General features: G+C 41.7%; 1 protein-coding gene across 3 annotated transcripts in view; it reads right to left on the bottom strand.

Moving 5' to 3' along the window:
- The window catches only part of LOC126279105 (uncharacterized), a 183,224-nt gene that overhangs the window by 91,004 nt on the left and 70,166 nt on the right, over positions 1-22,054 (bottom strand). For all 3 annotated transcript variants that reach the window (XM_049979585.1, XM_049979584.1, XM_049979586.1), the window contains one exon: positions 18,445-18,577. In XM_049979585.1, coding sequence (XP_049835542.1) covers positions 18,445-18,577 — 133 coding nt within the window. The remainder of the gene's footprint in view (positions 1-18,444; positions 18,578-22,054) is intronic.

A 22,054-nucleotide genomic window follows, 5' to 3' on the forward strand; every position in this document is an offset into this window, starting at 1 on the left:
GAGGAAAAACTATGACTGGTGGACCAGGCATATTCCATCATCAAACATCGCCAGGTTGCGCCCTCCTGTTTTTCCGACACTCCAAATGTTGGCAACACTGCCGTCACGTCTACTACGTTTCACCGTCCGGCCAGCAGAGGACAGGCGCGTAGCTCGCAGCAACAGCCGATGGAGCCCCCTGGTGGCCAGACAGCTGTACTTGTTACAGTTTTCGACCGGTTGCCCCACCCACCTCCATGCGGGCGCAACAGAACATGCCACGTGACGTTGCCGGCTCACCGGCTCAGACACAACACCCAGCATACCAACTATGCTGGTGTCATATCACGTTCAGCAACCCTGCGCGTTCTTGCCTCGCACCCTGCAACAACCGAAATGGGAAACGCGAGTCAGAATGGGCGCCACGGCTCGCACCTACAGTTTAGTACGCCAAAAACATTATCGACTGACCACCCCCGCTGTTCACCATGCCGGCAGACTGTACATCCATAACAGGACGAGCACACTCTATTTCCTCATGGACACGGGCACCGATGCTAGCGTCATCCCTAAGTCGAGTGCCCTATCTTCGTCAATGACACCCGCCATGCCACTGCGAGCAGCCAACAATTCCGCAATTCACATCCACAGTTCAGCCGAACTCCAACTAAATCTCTCGCCTGATTTACACTGCACCCAGACAGTTTGTGTCATGGATGTCGACTGCCCCATTATCGGTATGGATTTCCTGCATAACTTTGGGCTCTCGCCAGATCTCGAGGCAGCAGCCCTCCTGCATCACGCTTCTGGCAATGGGATACCAGGGATTTTCGCCACCTTCCCCCTGCCCCCTGCCACACACTGTGATACCTTGCCCACCGTGACAGCCGAACGCGCCCATCTCATGACAGAGCTCTCCATCGCCTGGTAGCGCCTGACAACCCAGCGTCTCGAGGTCGCCGACCTCCACACCGAAAACTTGCGTCTGCAACAGCCGATCACCGCCACGTCAGCCGAACTGTCACGTGCATGTGAGGAAGCAGGGGACGTTTCCGCACCGTGGGGAAACACCCGCGAGAAATCCACCAAGGCACAGATACCTCCGCAACGATGCATTTTCCCGCAGGTCAGTGACATTCCTACCTCTAATGTAGTGTGTGTTACCCCACCTAGCCCCAGTGTGGTTCCCCAGGGTATCCCGCAGGTGATAGGGGCGATTACTAACGGTACCTGTCACCGTCTGAAAACCACGGAAGAGCCCCCCAGTACGCAACAAGGCTCTACGCCTTAATGCCACCAATTTACAGCACGCAAAAACAGCTGTACAGGAGCTGTTAGATACAGGTATTGTCCGCCCATCCAACAGCAATTGGACCTCGCCTATCCATCTAGTGCCCAAGAAGGACAGTTCATTTGGTTTGTGTGGCGACTACCGACAGTTGAACGCCAGAACGATTTTAGACAACTACCCTATACCAAACATACAAGATTTCGCCCAACAACTCCATGGTGCACGCGTTGCCAGTGTACTTGATTGCCAAAAAGCGTACCATCAGATCCCCATGAACCAGTACGACATCCCTAAAACAGCAATTATCATCCCTTTCGGACTGTACGAATACTGGTACATGCCGTACGTCCTCAAAAACACAGCACAGACTTGGCAACGGTTTATCGACTCCATCCTTTTCTCACTCACATACTGTTATGCGTATTTAGACGACATCCTCATTTCATCAACTGCCTTTATACACGACCTCCCCCTGCCTGAGACGTATCGCAACCTACGTCGTTTTTTAGGGATGATAAATTTTTTCCGGTGGCATCCCTACAGGCTCCGTTGACCAACGCACTCATCGGAAAGAATAGTTCAGGGCTCCGCAAGCTCCCGTGGGGCGACGATATGACGCACATTCGACGCACTAAAAACGGCACTAGCGAATGCAGTCACAATTGCGCACCTGGTATCTGATGTCCCAATATCAATCACAGCTGACAAGTGACGCTGCTATAGGCGCTGTGCTCCTGCAGCAGGTGGCGGGCTCCGCACAACCACTACGTTTCTTCTCGCGGAAGTTGTCAGCCTCCCAGTGTAGCGGAATTGTTGTACGGGGAACCCCTCGTCCTCTCAGCACAATTCGTCAAGAATTCTGATGCTCCCCCACAATCAGAACTTCCGACACTTATAGAACGCATCCGACACTTCATTACGAATGTACGCCCCCCACCCCTACGAGCACACACGGTCCCTCGTGTCTTCGTGCACAAAGTCCTACACGTTTGCGATTACGTGATGCTGCGTGATGTTACAGTACAACCCACAATACACCTGCCCTACTCGGGCCCACACAAAGTGATAAGCTGCTCGCCGCAGATCTTTGACATTCTGTGGAATGTTAGAATACAAACAGTGTCCGTCTCGCACCTTAAACCAGCTTGGCGCCTCAACGACAAGGCAACTTCAGAATACAACTTCCACCCTGACCACACTCTCATGCCACTTTCCATCTCTGATACCTCAAACGCGCCGAACCCCCCCTCCGGTACCCGTGATGCGTGTGACACCAGTGGTTCGTGTTCTCCCTCCAGCTCAGAGGCTGCAGGAAAGGTTGTGTGTGAAGGTTTCACCCCTCACCTTAGTATTTCCGTCGACCAGCCGACACAGACCGACAATGTCACAGTCACAGTTTTCCACGTCGACGTGTCACCTTTTCCGGTCGAGGACCTGTCTCTTCAGCTACGAGATGGGACACTGTTTGTCCTGCACGTTCCCCCCTCCCCCCCCCCCCCCACCCTACTGCCCCACATTGTATGATTCAGCCACTCAGGTTACACTCATACGCACATTTGAGGTACCGACAGAGGTGGAGAAGGTGGCAATCACCGCTTTGATCGACGAGGATGGCAACCTGCGCATTCGCATACCACTCATGGCACACCACGCCCCTGCATTGCCGGGCCGCTTGATCCTGGTTTCCTGTTTTGGCCGCCTGCTATGCCCACCGGCATGGCAACGCAACTTCATCATAATGGACTGATCACCACGCCAACCTACATCACCTCCTCTCACCGTGCTCCGCACTGGAAGGGGGGAGGGGCTCTGTGGCAGTCATCAACCACCGGAATAGAGCAGAATGGTATCCCTGCGCACTGACACGCTCTTAGGACGCGGGTCTTGGCGCACGCCTTAGGGCAGTGTGTGTTTACATTTCGACTGGTGATGCTCTCGAGGCTTGTTTATGTGTGTATATGTGTAATTGTGCAATTAGAATAAATACGAGTTTCATACAAGTGGTGTTCAGTTTATTACAGCAGGTAAGTGACCTGATTCCCATAAATGTAAATAGTTATGACGTCACGCTCATCGAAGGCAATTTGTTGTAATGAAGCATTGCATAGTCTTCCAAAAGACTTTGACACGTTTTGCTGTTGGGAGATGCTTGCAAGAGCACAGTGTCATTTTATATGGCGCATTTCCTTTGCAATTTAAGTTTTATTTTCATTTTTTTTCTCTCTCTCTCATTCATGTTTTAATGCTGCAGTATTATTCTGCAGTAGCAGGATACAGTAACATACTTTGTTAGACTAGCGGTTCTTACCAGTCAAAATTACAAAAATTTAACTGAAAACTAAAACAACGAAAAATTCCCGGAATTCTAAATAATTCCCGAGTTTTTTCCGATTTTCTCTCGGATGAAAAAATTCCCGGGTTTTCCCCGGACCGTATACACCCTGGCTAATTTACTGATATGTTTATCACCAAAATTTGCAATGACCCTAAAAAGCATAAGTAGCTGAACCTAACCGTTTCAGCAGATGATCAATGTGTTTCTACCAATTCAATTCCTCATCAATGCACACACCAAGAAATTTTTAATATTCTGCCTTAGCAACAGACCTCCATTCTTAGTCTGGATTTATCAGTGGTGTTACGCCATTTGCTGAACTGAAATGTATATACTGTGTTTTCTCAAAATTTAGTGAGAGTACATTTGTAGAGAACCACATAATAATTTTCTGAAAGACTTTATTTACAATTTCCTCAGCTGATTCTTGTTTGTTGGGTGTGATTACTATACTTGCATCATCAGCAAAAAGAACTAGCTTTGCATCTTCATGAATATAGAGTGGCATGTCATTAATCTACATTAGGAACAACAACGGACCCAAGACTGAACCCTATGAGACACTATTCTTGATACCGTACCTCCCTGGTTAGAGTACTCTGCAGATTTATGCAGCCTATCTGTACAGTTAATTTCAACCTTCTGCATTCTTCCAGTTAAATATGAATTAAACCATTTGTGAACTGTTCCACTTATGTCACAATACTCAAGCTTATCTAGAAGAATTTCATGATCATACAATCAAAAGCCTTTGAGAGATCACAGAATATCCCAATGAGTATTAATTCAATGCATTTAATATTTGATCAGTGAAAGCATATATAGCATTTTCTGTTGAAAAGCCTTTCTGAAAACCAAACTAATGTTTTGTTAGTACTTCATTTTTACAAATATGTGATGCTACTCTTGAATGAATCACTTTTTCAAGAATTTTGGATACAGCTGTTAGAAGTGAGATTGGGCAGTAGTTGTTAGAATCAGACCTATCCACTTTTTTATGCAATGGTTTAACAATAGCGTACTTCAGTCTATCTGGGAAAATGCAGTATTTCAGTGAGCTACTACATATGTAGCTCAGAATCCCATTTATCTGTTGGGAGCAAGCTTTTAGTATTCTGTTGGAATGCCACCAATTCCATGTGAGCTTTTACTTGTGAGTGATTTATTATTTTCCTATTTCTGTAGGAGACGCGAGTTGAATTTCAATTTTACCAAATTGCATAGGTATTTCCTCTTCCACAAAAAGTGGGTTTTCCCGCTTGGTAAGTCTTGGAATCTTTGTTTTTAATATATTTTTCCCATGTGGAAGTTTCTTTCTACTTTATTTTCATTGAGTTTGATAGAAATAGTCTTCCTGTGCTCTTGGTTGACCTGTTTCCCTTTAATAATATTCCAAATTGTTTTAATTTTATTATCAGATGCGCTAATCTTAGACATAATGCACATACTTCTGGACTTTTAACAAGTTTTCTTAATACAGTGCAGCAGTTTTTATAATATTTTACTGTTTCTGGGTCATTACTATTCCTAGCTATAAGATATATTTCCCTTTTCTGTATACAAGATATTTTAATCCCTTTTATAAACCATGCCGATGGTTTCTTACAATTATACTTCACTGTTTTCTTAGGAAAACTGTTTTCAAATATATCCACAAAGGTATCATGAAGAGGTTTATTTTAAATTAGCATCAGGTTCCCAGTCTAACTGTTGCAAGCTTTCCCTAAACTTTTCAGTTGTTGAATCGTTAATTGAATGCACTATTTTGGAGTACTGTTTTGCTTTACTGTATGGAGCTATGTCATATACTGTAACTAGCTGTGCATCATGATCAGACAGGCCATTCTTGACAGGAGAAGTTTTTATTTGAGTAAATTTACCTTTGTCTATAAAAACATTATCTATCAGTGTGCTGCTTTCCTGTACCACCTGAGTAGCACAATCGATAAATGACGTCAAATTGAAAGAACTACGTAATACTTCAAGGTCAAGTTTTCTATCAGACTCTTTCAGAAAATCTACATTGAAATCCCCACAAACAATCATTTGCTTTCCTCTGTCTGACAGATAGCACAACAAAGAATTCAAGTTTTTCAAAAATAACTGAAAATTTTGCAATGGGGACCTATACACAGCTACAATTATAAAAATACAATTGTCTAGTTTAAGCTCAAACACACATGCTTCTATATGTTGTTATACACAAAAAAATTTCAGTTTCCAAATTTTTCACACTACGGCCGATTTTAACATATATGGAAACTCCTTTCTCCAGTGTGTCTACTTATGTGTGTCAAAAGCTTATATCCACCGACATTTACTGTTTCCATATTTGTGGCCACATGATGTTCAGACAGGCATAGTACATCCATTGCAGCCTCTAAACAAACAAGAAGCTCATCTACTTTGTTTTTTAATCCCCATATCCTGATGCAATATACTAACATAATTTTTCACTATCCTTTTATGAGAATCATGTGACATACTGACATTATTTTCCACTTTACTGTGTGATAATCTTGTTATATTTTAAAATCTCTAGTACTTGCTTGATGAGTTCCTCATTAAGCTCAATTTCAATCAATGTTGGATGACTGGACACCAATCTTAGCCTAAAAAAAAAGTTCTCCCATGAGTTACAGTGCCCCCTCCCCCTTAACGATTTTACTATCATCCCAGCCAATTTACCCTTCCCTATTGAGATGCAGGGCATGTCTGGTGAAGTCCCACCTAGCAATACCACCAACAGGAAGCAAACCTATGCCTGACAAAGAAGCCGCCTGAGACAGCTGATCTAGCTCCATATTGACATTCCAGTTCAATTGGGGCCAATCATACCGCATGAAAGCAGCAACCAAGCCAACATGTGTATGGTTCATTGCAGATGCTATTTTTACCAGATCACACTCAAATTGTAGCCCTGATCCCTATCAATACTGTTTACTGCTCCACCCACTATCACAACATGATCTGCTTTGTAATAACCGTTGCATAATGATCCTACATCCTCTGTCACTTCGTTAAGATATGCAGTGGGCTCGAAAATACTTGTGTGACATGGTACCTGTCACCTAATTTTTCCTGCAAGATCTGGCCCATGCCTCTTCCATGTTCAGGTATTTTCCTATCCCTTGAACATGTTCTACAATACCAAGGAAGAGATCCATTTTTTACTTCCCCAATTCCCATGCCACTAAATTCCCCCCCAATGTAGACACCTGTCACAACGGCAGCACAAAACCCCAGAACTAACTTTCCTACAGCAGCTCAAACACTTCTAGCTCATGGTCGTTTACAATATTTTTACAAAATTTATCTAGCCAATAACAGTAATATTCTATTAATTACAGATCTCAAGAGTCACTAAAATTATGGGGAACAATAATATACATGTATACTATTAATATAGTAATGCAATGCACTTAAACTAAAGTAAAAAATCAGAACTTGTATACTTAAAAAATTAGGCCCAAGATTGTGTGTGTGTGTGTGTGTGTGTGTGTGTGTGTGTGTGTGTGTGTGTGAGATATGTACTTCAAGAATTTTGAAAGAAAATAAAAGATAGAATTTAAAACCTTTAATTCCCTGAGCAGATACGGCACTACTAAATATATGTGTAATGAAAACAACCAAAATTCTTAACTTAATACTTAAGCAAATGTCTTAAATTTGTATGTAAAGCTACATCTAAAGTACGTGGAAACTGGCCCTTAGGTTTCACTGATATATCCTTGGCACTGTACATGGAAACTGGCCCTTAGGTTTCACTGATATATCCTTGACACTGTACCCCTCAATTTCTTTAAGAGAAGTCCGTGGTTTACTAATCCAAAAGCTCTGGTCAGGTCTATATACATTCCAGCAGTGTGGATACCCTGTTGAATATATTGCACATGTCATGGAAAAATCTGCTAACACCAGTGGTTGTACTTAGATCTTTCCTTAATCCATGCCATGATTTTGTGTCACGAAAAAAATACTGTCAGTTAAGATGGAATAACAGTTTCAAGTACTTTGCTGATGGCTGGGTTAGCAATTTCAATCAGTGATTTGAAACTAGTTCTTTACTTTCCTCAGTGGCACTAGCCGAATAACACTTGGATTTATGAGGTTTGTCTGGAAAATACGTATAAAAGTTGAATAATAACTTTATTTTACAATTATTCAGGTATTACAATATATCTCCTTCAAAGTACTCGCCCTGAGACGCATTCACTTCTGCCAATGCTGTTTCCACTGGTGATAACATTGCTGAAAGTGTCAGTTGTGATGATGTTCAGTTGCCATTTCGTTTCCGCCTTGATGGCTTCCACATCTCCCAAGTGCTGCCCCCGAAGCACCATTTTGCATTTCAGGAACATGAAGAAGTCATACGGGGCTAAATCGGGTGAATAAGGTGGGTGGTCTGTCACGATGATTGAGCTTCAGGCCAATAACTCACACACAATGACCAACCATGAGAGGGTGCATTGTCATGATAAAGGATCCACCTGCCCCCTTTTGCCAACTCTGGTCAAACTCGGGCCACACGAGCTCTGAGACGTGTCAGAACTTCAACATAAAAATTTCCGTTCACTCTCTGGCCAGGAGGGACAAATTCTTTGTGAATGCCCCAAGAATCAAAGAAAACAATCAACACTGTCTTCACATTGGGCCTTGATTTTCGCGACTTTTTTGTTCTCGGTTCTCAGTTTCCATTCCTTGCTTTGAGATTTGAGCTCCACATCGAATTCGTAAAACCAGGACTCGTTTCCAGTGATGGCTCGGTTGAGAAAGTTCCCTCGTTCCTCTGCTTCCAACCAATCGTCACAGCACTCAACCCTCTTTGCTTTCTGTTCTGGCGTCAAGAGCTTCGGTACGATTTTCGCACACAATTTCTTTATTTCAAGTTTTTGGGCCAGGATTTCGTGAATGATTGTTTTGGGGATTGACAGCTTGTCAGCAATCATTCTGACTGTCAATCTATGGTCTTTAAGAACACAAGCCCAAATTTGTTCAACATTTGCATTGGAACTCAATGTCGACAGGTGTCCTGGGCTGGGGTCATCGTTCACTTCTTCTCGGCCATTCCGGAACCTTTTTAACTACTTGTTCACAGTTGATTCCTTCAGAGAATTGTCTCTGTAAACCTATTTCAAACACTCAAAAATCTCACGGCCATTCTTGCCTAGCTTTGCAAGAAACTTGATGTTCACGCACTATTCCTCAATCAGAGAGAGCTCTATGCCGACACAGGTGAAAAAGAGTAACTGTCAACAAGCTGCCGCACACTCCCACCTTCATGCAGAGTGCTCTGACTCGAACTGATCGTTGATGGGATTGATTACAGCAGTAGTCCCACATGGCGGTGACTGCAACTTGTAACATAAAGACATTATTCAACTTTTATACGTATTTTCCGGACAAACTTCGTATGTTTTCTCTATTACTAAAGTTAATAAAATAAGCAATAGTGTTAATGATTTCATTCACATATTTATCACCACCCTCGAGATACCATCCCAAACAAATGAGTGTTTTGTTCACCACAACAAATGAAATGCGTTAATCGTGTATGATATAACTTTGTTTCTTAGCATGGAAATCTGTAACAAGATGCGGATAGTCAAAAGCAGAAATAACATACAAGGTGCATTTCATAAGTAATGCGACCAAATTCATAAAAAAATCATTTGTGGAACATATTTGTACAAATAATCAAAAATTTTCAAAATAGCACCCTCTTGCATCGATACACTTCTGGAGGCAATGTTTCCATGCCTGGAAGGCATCCTGGAATGCCTTTTCTGGAATTTCCTTTAGAGCTTATGTAACATGTACCTGGATGCTTTCAATTGTGTCCCAATGTTTTCCTTTCATGATGCCTTTTAACCAAGGAAACAAAAAACAGTTGGCGGGAACCAGGTCAGGACTGTAGGGAGGCTGGGGAACCAATGGGGTCTTGCTCCTGGCCAGGAAGTCATTGACGACGAATGCATTGTGACTCTGAATATTGTCATGGTGAACTGTCCATGTGTCCTTGATGTCGCTTTGGCAGCATGAGACCCTCCTTTTTAGTTTTTTGAGCACTTCCAAGTAGAAAGCTGAGTCCACTGTAGTCCCAGTAGGTACAAATCCGTGGTGGACAATGCCTCTGACGCCAAAGACAATGAGCATGGTTTTGATCCTGGACTTGCTCATGTGTGCCTTCTCGGAACGGGGCGGTGATGGGGAGTGCCACTCAGAACTCTGCCTTTTTGTCTCGGGGTCATACTCAAAAATCCACCACTCATCACCAGTGATAACTGAATTTAAGAAATGAGGATCATTTTCACACACTTCCAACATTTCTCGGCACCGAAGCACTCGCATGTGCTTCTGTTCATCAATCAACACTTTTGGGGCGAGTTTGGCATACAGCTTTCTCATGTTCAAATCTTCGGTCACAATGCAGAAAATGGTTGCTTTTGACATGTTTAGCGTTTGTGCTATCAACTGAAGGCTCAGTTGTCTGTTAGAGTTCAAACAACCTTGCACACGCGTCACATTTTTGTCGACTCATGTGGTTGATAACCGTCCACTCCGAGGTGTGTCCATGATCTTCTCTCAGCCCTCCATGACCGACTTGTGCCATTGTATAACTTGTGATTTCGACAAGAATTCAGTCCCAGAGGCACGCTGAAGTAACGGAAATGTTTCAGTGGTGGACTTCCCAAGTTTAACGCAAAATTTGATAGCGTACTGTTGCTCTACAGAATGATCCATTGTGCCTTGTTACATAAACTCAAAATGGGGTTGACGGAAACACTCATCATGACTCTCCAGCAGTTTGCAACCGAATGAGAAAGAGCGTTTTGAAGCTAACATCCCCTTCCACTTAGCCCAGCCAGTTACAACACACTGTGGTGTACCGTTGCATCAGAAAAAAATTGGTCGCATTACTTATTGAACGCACACTCTATTACATATTGCATTGGTATACTTTACTAGCTGGTATTCATGCCTAGTACTGACTGGTTTACTGCCCACTTTGCAGGTAATTTTTTGAAGTTTATTGATTAGTCTCCAGGATGCATCATTGATAACAACTAAATGCTGTGTTGTAGGCTGTTCTAACATTGCCCCATGGGAGATGGGCAATGGAGAACAACCATCGGCCTGCTCACTGTCAGACACAGCTAGTATAGGCTACCCACCAGCTAGATCTATTGCACGCGCTCTGCCCATAGGCACGAGGCCAGGGCAGTACAGAGCATACGCTATACCCTGGCTGCCTGACTGCCTGCACTGCAGTCCACGGGCACCTGGCTGCCCGCAGTGCACAGTGGGGCACTTGAGCTGGAATAACCTACTTTACTGCAGCATTTTGATCCATTTTGTAAAGTGTATGAGATCTGACTGTAAGATCTTTTTTATTTTATTTTATTGCTTAATTGTACTTTTCTTTGTATGTATACAGTTTTGTTTCTTTATATGCAAGGTCAAACTTGTATGTATTTATCTTAGCTCAATCAAACTAGACAGACATTTCAATTTAGTATTACATTCACTACAGCATCTTCTTAGTACCCTGAGTATATGTGTGATGAAAAATGCTCATTCAATTTTTGAACAAGATCAGACATAGAGCACAAATATCTGCAATGATACAGTTGTCTCTGTGACTTTACTGACAATATGAAAACAAAATGATAGGTGAAGATGAAATCCACAAAAGCAGACGGACAATGCATGTCTCACACTTAACCTACGACAATCATGCACTATCTAATGTTGCTCTTTTGAACAAAATGTTTCACATATCTCAATTGCGCATCTCCACAACTTAGCAACTAGAACTATGGAACTACATTTTAGTGCCAGTAGGGCCCACATTCATTCCAGCCACCTGCAACAACACACACTCACATATTCTTGCTATGCCTATTCCTATTTTACCTGGAACCATTTTGATCACTTATTTTCTTGGCACTATGCTATTTTCTTTAGATTCATCCAGCATACTTTTATCTATGTTTTATCAAATGATTATTCCTAGCTACATGAAGCCTTTATGCAATTAACATCTGATAAAGAGAGAGAGTCTTTTGTTTCCTATGTCGTTCTGTCAACTTGGTTGGAGTGCCTAAGTTTTCTTCATTTATTTTGAAACATCCATACTGATCTTGCTACTGATATTGAATATCATGTAACTGTAGGACGGAAGGGTAGAAGGTTAAATATTAGAATCTCATCAGCATCATTAGAGACGCAGAGCAAGCACTTGCAAAAGCATATAAAGGAACATCCCGGCATCCATCTGAATGATTCAGTGTAACTGCAGAAAACAAACCAGCATTACTGTAATGTAAATAACCCTTCTGCAGAGTATGTTTCATGTCTTAACCGATGGGGCACATATCTCAGTAATATTGTTGCAAGGAATTAAATAGCAATGTATGCTAACCTGTATATTTAGTCATTTATCTTATTTGGAAAGAAAATCTGTTGGGGAAAAATAATCTTTAAGATCAATATGATTGCCAGCACACTGAGTAATGCATGTTAACAGCGAAGAGCAAGCTACTTGCCAACTACTGAAACAGGGTCATTCGGGTTTGGTGGAGCAGATACGGAAAGTGTGAGGGAAGGGTTGATTGGTGAAAAAGGGACTTAAGGCACAGAGAACAAAGGTGCAGAGCCGTAGAAAGCTCAAGGAGAAGGTTTTAATTGCAGCATTTAAACAACTAAAGCTACATTAAAAAGAACTAAGAGAGATAAAGCAACATGTTGAACAAAAAAAATTTTACACAGTGCTTGAAATATTGCAGATTACTGGAGAAAAAAATGTAAGATACATACAGCAGGATAATATAAATCAAGGATAGCCTTGCAAACAATCCCTCTGTACCTGCAGATCAATAATTACCATTCATCTACAGTACAATCACCATTCTATAGTGAGCAAAGGACTTGGGATATGTGTTTTGCCAGCTTGCTGTATGATATGCTATAGCAGATACTGGACACTGCCTCAGTGTTACCATTTATATTAAGAATATATGACTCCTCTCTTGATGTGAGGCTTTCAGTGCCTCCACCATCTGGCATTGGTGCATATAGTATCCCAGATAATTTGCTATGAGTAGAACGAATGGAGGAGATGTTATCAGTAACTTCTTTTGTGGTAAACGAATGTCATACAGAGCATCACAATAACGTGTGCAGTTCTACAGAACCTGTTATAATATTTGCTGTTTAACGGAAAAATTTTAAGTGTCATTCAGTAGCTTATCTCCGTAGCAAAGGGACATCTCTCCTACAACAAAAGACAGGATCCTTGCTCTCCTGAAAGTTTTAGTTATTGCACAAGTATTCTGCATCTGATTAGGGTTCACTATAATTTGAGGGTCATTTATCAGTGAGGCAACTTCCTTCCTCTTCCTCTCTTGTGAGATGAAGTACTGATATTTGAATGAAGAAACAAACAGAATTAACCTCTTCAGAAAATGCTGAGAGCCTCCACTCCATTCATTCAGTCCCCATTTTCGTAAGATTTCTTCCCTGTTCCCCTACAGATATTTACTGCCAGAGATCACAGAGAGAAGAAGTGCACAAGAGTACAACATTTTCCATAAGCACTTTCTGTGAAGGTGTATATGCTTAACTCACAGTGATAACTCAACTTGTGAGGAGTGGCTTAAAACTGCAAGTGACATGATAATAACATAAATTCTGCAAGTGCTATTAACATTTCTTTGTAAGTGCCTTGATGAACTTAGTTACATTTAATCAAATAATGGAAACTCCAGGTAGGAATATCAACAATGTAGGAAACGACAGATTGCTACTTACCATAAAGAAGACACATCAAGCTGCACACAAGCACAATTAAAAGACCCTCACATAAAGCTTTCAGCCACATCCTTCATAAGTAAAAGAGAGACACACACTATTCACATACACAAGCAAGTGCGTGCACGCACGCACGCACGCACGCACACACACACACACACACACACACACACACACACACACACACACACACAAACTGCCAACTCCAGCAACTCGTGCCAGAATGCCTCTTTTACTGATGAAAGCTGTGGGCAAAAACTTTACATAAGCTCCTTTAATTGTGCCTGTCGGCAACTTGACATGTCTTCTTTATGGTAAGTAGCAATCTGTCTTAGTCTATATTTAAGTAAAGTGGAACCTCGCTTAAGAAGCAATCCCTATAATACGCTTATCACATAACGAGCAAAAAAAATTGTAAGAAAAATAACACACTTAACAAGCGATGTTTTGCACAATGAGTGACAACATTTTTGTGTGATGTCACCAGCCGTTCACATGTAGTGGCGGAAATGTTCAACAATATGAACATCTTTCATTGTCAACAGCAGCATATGAACAATGACTCTAATGCGTGCTGCAGACTGGGTTTAGCGCTCTTTCTGCAACATCTTAGTGCAGACTGTGATCACACAGTTTTCTAAACTTGTGTTAATGCATTGTTTTTTTGTGTGAAAATTTTAATAATCTTCATACGAATTTCCCCGGAGACAAAGCCAAAAGAAGATGACCATAAGAGAAAAAAATGACCTTACAAATGAAACATAAAATCACTGAAAAACGCGAATGTGGTGTGGGCATTGCTGATTTAGCACATATATACAATCAGTCTACATAAACTATTTGCACTATACTCAAGAACAAGGACAAGATTAAGTATATAGATGCTTCAAAGGGAGTGACAGGAGTATCTAAACAACAGTTTCATATTCTGGACAATGTTGAGAGGTTGCTCCTTAAATGGATAAAGGCCTACAAGACTACCTCCTTGAAGAATTCCAATTCGTCAAGATCCATTTTCGGCTTCCCAAAACCACTCTGTTACCCCAGCCTATGGACCAACAGATTGTTCCTAACTTTAAGAAGCTCTCTACACTACATCACTCTTCGAGCATTGCTTTGAGTTGACTGAAGCTGCCCATCTAACTCTCAGAGAGTTTGGGAAACATCATTTCAACATCATTGCCTGTGTCTAGATGATTGAAAAGGCATGGGAAGGGGTTACCAAGAGAACTTCCACTTCTGCTTGGAAGAAGCTTTGACCGGAATGCATTGTCTAATGTGACTCTGAGGCATTTGAGTCAGTATCTGTGGAGCCCGTAGTCAATGAGATGGTGTCTTTGGCCAAAAGCATGGGTCTAGAAGTGGATAAAAAAGATATTTATGAGCTTGTGGAAGATCACAACCAAGAAATGATCGCCGAAGACGTTATGGAGTTGCAGTATGTTTCACAGCAGGAAGTTGTGGCGAGGAGTTCAGAGGAAGAAAAGGAAGAAGAAGAAGAAGAAGAAGAAGAAGAAGAAGAAGAGGAGGAGGAGGACGAGGAGGACGAGGACGAGGAGGACGAGGATGAGGAGGACGAGCTGGACGAGGAGGAGAAGGAGGTGGAGGTGGTGGTGGTGGTGGTGGTGGTGGTGGTGGTGGTAACAGCAATCCAGCAATCTTCTGGCACAATAAGAGAAATGCTGAAAGCATGGGAATTGTTTGAATCATACACTGAAAATCATCACCCTAATAAAGCAGTGGTTTTGAACGACAGAAATTTATTTGACAATAAAGCTGTGTCGCATTTCTGCCAAGTGTTGAAGCATCAACACACACATGACTACAGATAGCTTCCTAATAAAAGAATTAGTCATTTATCATGAATTAGAAAGTAAATAATACTGTAAGTATAATTTTCAGTGAATAAATAGCATGAATAAGATAAAACTTTTTGTACTTTTTCTGCAAGGAACACATTATTGTATTTTATATTAATTAATATAGGATAAATTGTTTCGCTATAAGAGTGTTTTGCGTATGGGCGAGATTTTGGAATGAATTATGCCGCTATGCGAGGTTCCACTGTGCTTTGATTTACTCTTCACTGAAGTTTTGGAAAATATGCTGTACTGACGACTGACTGGATAGCCTTATACACTTTTAGTTCCGTAATTTTTTCATTACAAGGGATACACAAGGCATTCAACTACTTCAGTGATAACTGCTTGAGCAGTTAATGCAGGCTTCTGGGGACACACACAGTGATCCTTCTCAAAGTGCTGTTATGCCACAGGTCCCGCATATTGCTTTACCTCCCATAATGGTATGTTCAAACTTCCGACATTTAAATCAACATACGGCATTAGTGAAAAAGACACTAAATTAAGGTGGGTAAAATCGGCACAGAGGTACACTGCTGGCTATTAAAACTGCAATACCATCAAGACAAACTGACATAAATTATACTACCTGCTTCATTAGCATTTCAGCTTAACCACACAAAGTAGGCAAGAGTAATGACATCTGCATACCGTATATAGGGAAAGATTATGCAGCAGATTTTGCTGAGTCATCACATTTGAATGTAGTTTGTTTGTGGTAAAACTACGTAATGCCTCACATAAGAAAGATAAATGTCTAATGCACCTGTTAGAATTCAACAGCAGCACGATCATGGTCTAATAAGACTGTGGTTTATCATTCCACGATATTGCCGTTTGTAGTGGTTGAGATCCCACAACTGCTAAGCAAATGTGAAATGAGTTCAGGAGGGCTGTACTCAATGGAGCATAGCATTGCAGCAGTTCTGGGCATCCACAACCTGTGACTATGTATATATTGTTCACTCAGCTGTGGAGAATTGTACATCATACACCTAGAGTCAAAAAATCGGGTTTTTTGCACCACGATATGTACCCACACGGCAGTGCGATCATGCCTGGAGCCCTACAGATGAAAGCATAGCAAACATTGTTAGGGCTTCCCCTGATACAGCAGCAGAGAGAGGCACACTGGCAGTTGTGCATCCAATATTAATACTTGACACAAGAGTTTTTCCGCATCGTCTTTTCAGATGTATCTCAGTTCTGCAAAGAAATTCATGACACTTAAACATGTGTGGAGACTCTGACGAGAACAAATGCATTCATTGACATCATATAGCTTCACCACATTGCATGATGGCTTGGACTACCATTCATACACAATCCAATCATCTCTAATTCACACAGTTGGTAATTTGAACAGCAACAGTTACATTTCTGGTATGTTAAGGAAAGCGTTCTGTTCTGTGCCCTGTCTCTAAGCTTCCCATGATGTCATCTTTCAAGAAGATAATGTAAGACTACATGTTGCTCATCCTGTGCTGACTTACATTGACACAGGCAGTGTATGGCTGTTGCCCTGGCCAGCACATTCTCCAGGTATCTCATCGAATGAAAACATATATTACAGCAATAGGCTGCTGTGAGGCTGGCACACCACAACTTGCCAGATACTATGATTGATGAACTCTGGAAGAGTTGAAACAGCGTGTTATGTCCCTGTATCTGTAACTTAGTCCAGTTGTGCTCAATGCCCGGCCACGATAAAGGGATTGTTGCTACCAGAGTTCACAGCCCTGTGTATTAAATTTCAGACCCTGTGTACACTCAAATCACCTGTAAATTTAATCGTGCATTATTCCTACTACACGGCATATACACAGTATGTAAATTCTTGGTGTCTCAGTTTTAATTAGCAGTAAGTTGTACATAATTAAGAAAGTTTTTCATTCAATATTGGTTTTAACAAAACTTCTGGCATTTTAAATAATGCATGTCATTAGGGATATAGACCTTAAGGTTAGTGGTATAAAATCAGCATTGTTGTAAGTGTGAATGCAGCTATTTTCTCAAGTTTGGCACTAACTTTATTCATGATGTTCCACATTTCTGTGACATTTTCATCTGCCCATTCCATCCACAGTTCTGCTGACTTTTCATTTGCCCATTCCATCCACAGTTCTGCTGACTTCATCCACCTACAGTTCAGCTGAATTTATGTGCACTATTTCACTGCAAGTTAACACACCATTAGCATAAGAAAAACAGTTCAGCCAAGATGGGGTACTCATCGAAATCCTTTGCTTTCAACATAGTTATATCAGTTATCACTCACGTCCCTTCTGGCCATACAAAGAGGACACTTTTCCAAAACCTGAATCTTTTCATTTGAAAAAGATCGAAACAATCTGAAATGTGGGATACACTCCATTGCAATAGGTAGGTTTCATGCAGTGTGATCAGGAGACCAAACCCACAAGCTGTCTTGGTTGGTTGTTGGTACTGCCTAGTGACCCAGCTGAACTGCAGAGAGATGGCTTTCTAGAGACATTTCAGTGATTTAGATCCCACAAATAAAAACCAATGCCACATAACACAGTTGATGCAAAACCATAATATTCTGAGGCTCATAGTACTCACTAAAGCAACCCCATTGCTTAAACTAATAAAGAACAGACAAATTTGACCATCACAAAACTCAAATTTTGGGTTCACAAAATCCAAACAAAGCTATTGTTTGTGGAGTCCCCAACATGGTTACACTTAGCACCACTGAGGACATAAACTCTACAACAGAGAAAGCAGCAGCAGCACTATCACCACCATCACACATCCCACTTACTTCACTCCACTTCCAGTAACAGACTCCTCTGCCACCTGATATCTATTATCTGTGCTTCTATTCAACATTATTTGTTTTCTCATACCAACTTTAATCCACTCTTTGAAAAGGAAAAGTTACTTGGGAAAACTACTGAAAGAAAATTAACTTGGGGCAAACTACTGACGACTGCCTGTAAAAGTACATGACAAATCCTAGCTTTTGTAGCTATTAATTCCTTCCTCAGAAGAGTGATAGGTTGAGGAAGGTTAAAATGGAAGGGTAGGTCACTCTGATCCCAGGAGGACACACACAGCCCACCAATTCTGTTTGATAAATAGCTTGTGAGGCATCTTGTACATCATCAAAACACCCAACAAAGTAATCAACTATTTCTTACCAAGGCGGAAAAATCTGTATTATAGAACCAGCCCTGAGATGTGCAGTGACTGCCTGATCACCATCCAGAACAACTATCACATCTGTATTAACAAATTCTTCTTGTGAACTTTCTTTCTGGTCTTCACATGGCTCTGAAAAATAAATGAAGAAATTCTGTAATAAGTGAAGGGCAACCACTGTGCTTTCATAATTATAATCACGAAAAAAAGCTGCCTGTAAGAATTTCCTGAAAATACAAAACACAAATGGCAATACATTACTATTATGTTCCTGTTTCATTCCACCTACACACCCTGAATAAACTTAATGTATGATAAAGGAAAGGAACACTATATTGTGTTTAAATAGTTAAAAATTACACAATGAGGCCTATCTCAAAAGTCTGGCTGGTGTTAATATGCTCCTAGTCAAAAAGCAATCTTTAATGAACAAAGATGGAAACCAAATAACTGACAAGAAAAATTGTTAACCAAAAAGCTCAGTTTTTTTCACCTTCAGTGTTTACATAACCATAAGTAGCCTATAATCACATTCCATATAAAATAAGGTAGTTAACATTTAAATCACTGTTAATAACATTTATAAGCACTTATCATACTTACACATCTGAACATCAACAATTTAAATAACAGAAAAGCAAATGTTTTAATGATTGTATCCAATATTACGCAGCTAAAGATCTACTTGGACTTTCTTTTACTGAATAGAAGAGCTAAAACACACAACAGTTCAACAGATTATGTTATAATAAGGTTGCTTGTCAAAAACAAAGGGGCGATAGATCTGCTGGTACCTCAGAGCAGAGGGACATAGCTCTAGGATTTGTATCCTGCCAGGTGTTAATCTATTGTTCTAATGTGCTTCATACTCTGTAGGAAGGAGAGTGCTTTGAAGAGGTATGATCTGAATTGCCTTCCTTGATCTGTTGTAACTCTTAGTGGTACACCGAAAAAGGCAATCTATTCCTGGAAGAATGTAGTCCCAACAGTTCTGACAACAATGTCGACCACAGGGAATACCTCCAACCAGAGTGTGGAATTGTCAATGGCTGTGAGACAGTAGACACACTCTTACAATGGTGGGAGCAGTGCAACAATGTCCAGATGCATGTGCTTAAATCTTTGGTTCTTGGAATGAATATGCCAGGAGGTTCCCTGACATGCTGACTAATTTTGTTCCACTGGCAGTCCACATAGTGATGCACATGTTGCTTACAATCTTTGTCAAAGTTTGGCCACACAAAAGTTCACTTCACCACATTCACAGTGGTCTGTATTACAGGGTGTGAGTGTTCATGTAAAGAGGTGACTGCCTGCTGCAGAAAGTCAACAGTGACAAATGGTCGTGGTCGGGTAGCTGCGAATTGATAATACAGTAGTGTGTTTGACAACAGTACATAACACAACAGAGTAGTAGGCCTGATGGTTGCATCAAAAGGTCTTGCAGCTTGCTGTCTGCATGTTGTGCTGTGGCAAGAAGCTTCGAAATCAACTGCATCAGGGATCACTTCAATCAAAAAGACAGCACCTGCCGGCACATTCAGGTCTCCCTCAACATGGACAGTGGCCTAGACGGTGCAGCTGATGTTGTGATGCTTTCTCTGGATGCTGGCAAGAAGTGTGCATCAGTTGGCTCGTGGTTAATAACCAGGATGAATTGCCATCCCTCTAACATGTGGTGAAACGTCTGAAAGGAAGTGTATGGAGTGTACAGTAACAGTTGTACACAGACCAGTTCCACTGTGAAGGCTATAGCTTTTGACTATAAAAGGCCAAGAGCTGTCAGCGTTTGCCAACTTGCTGTTGCGGTGCAGCACCAACTGCAGTGGCAGATGCCTGCGGAACTGGTTGTGTTAGCAGAGTAGCTTCTGCAATGGCAGTTTTTGCCACGTTAAATGCCAACTCGACTTTGGTATTCCACGGCAGTTTTCACTGTAGCCTTGGTGCACCAGGCAAGCCAGGGAAAGTTAACTATAGCTTCGACTTTTTTCTCTGGCAGCCATATACCCTGAGCATTGATAGTGTAGCCTAAAAACTGAAACTCAGCCACTCTGAAGACGAACTTCAATGGCTTGATAAGCAGACCATGTGCACCAAGACAAGTGAAAATTTGTCATAAGTGTGACAGGTCTTCTGCCTCAGAGCTTGACATGAAGAAAACGTCATTTATGTACAAAATCCAGGTGGCGTGTAAACTCGGCCATGAATCGTTGAAATGTTTTGGCAGCGTTACAAAGTCCAAAAAGCATTGTAGTGAACTGAAACAATTCAAACAGAGTGCAGACAGTAGTCTCAGGAATGTCGTCTGGTGCCACAGGTATTTGGTAGAACATACATACCAAATACAATGTAGTTAAAATGCACTAACAATGGACGTTAAAGGTAAAATTTTTGACATGCAGTATTCGATCCAGTCAGGAATGGTTCTGGTGTTGAATTGTCTGTAATATCCACACAGGCGGAATCTATTGTTCTTCTTAGGGACAATATGCAGTGGAGGTGACCACCTATTGCTTGAAGGGCAGCAGATTCACTGTGTGAGCATGAGTGAAAATTGCTGCTTCATTACCCTCAGTTTTTCTAGTGTCAGGTGGCATGGTCAAGGATGAATTGGTGGTCATGGTGTTCTCAATATATTGTGTATCGTAAAATCCTGCGCAGAAGCCAGTGTGGGCATCTGGTGCATGGTCTCTGTGAACTGCCTGAGGAGCTATCAGAGAGTCATCAGTTAGGTAGTGGTATCAAGGCAACACTGATGATGGAGGTCAGACAGAAGTCCACAGAACAATTGGCAGTACACTCTGAGTACAGGGTGCATTATGTCCCCAAACACGAATTTCCCACTGAATTTGTGTTGCAGGTCTAAGTTTAATGTAAATGCGGCTCAACCACATGTCAAGATCATGGAAACACTGGTGGCAAAAAGATGGCAGTCATCACATTCACGGCACAGTAGACAAGACATATGGATAAACTAACACATTAACACCCATGCTAACCAGCTGCTTCATATAATGCTCTGCCACGAGTAGTCAATGGCAGCAGTCTTGAGAGCCAGTGGCCATTATCACTAACTTCATCTTGAGTCTCTCGTCATACATAGCGGACTGCACTTCTACGCATTAGAGCCAAAGCATAAGTGAAACTTGCAAAATCTTACCAACAAGGGTGAGCGGTTGCGCTTTTTCAGTGGGCGATGGCAATGGGATTAGCGACTGATACTCTGAGTTCATACGACAGCAACACACACAATGAGCTCAGTGATATGCACTTCTAATACAATGAGTATGTTCTCTGCCTGAGGCTGTGGGCAAACTGTGGTGACACAAAGAGGATGGACACGTCTCCACTTGCACACGCAGTTAATAGCTTCTGCACATCAGGTGGCAGGTGTGATAACAAAATATTCCTCAGGATGTCTTCGTTAACAGCATTGCTGACTAACGTATGCAGGCAGTGCAGTAACTGCAACAGAGTACAATCCCCTAAAACTTTGATGTGGAGTAACTTCTCCTCTCTTCACCTCGGATAGTGAGACGTGGGTAATCGGGGCATTCTTGATAGTTGTGTAATGATCATCACTCAGCAGTGATGTCGGAACACCTTGCA

Source organism: Schistocerca gregaria, chromosome 6, assembly GCF_023897955.1.
Source record: "Schistocerca gregaria isolate iqSchGreg1 chromosome 6, iqSchGreg1.2, whole genome shotgun sequence".
Classification (NCBI taxonomy): Eukaryota; Metazoa; Arthropoda; class Insecta; order Orthoptera; family Acrididae; genus Schistocerca; species Schistocerca gregaria.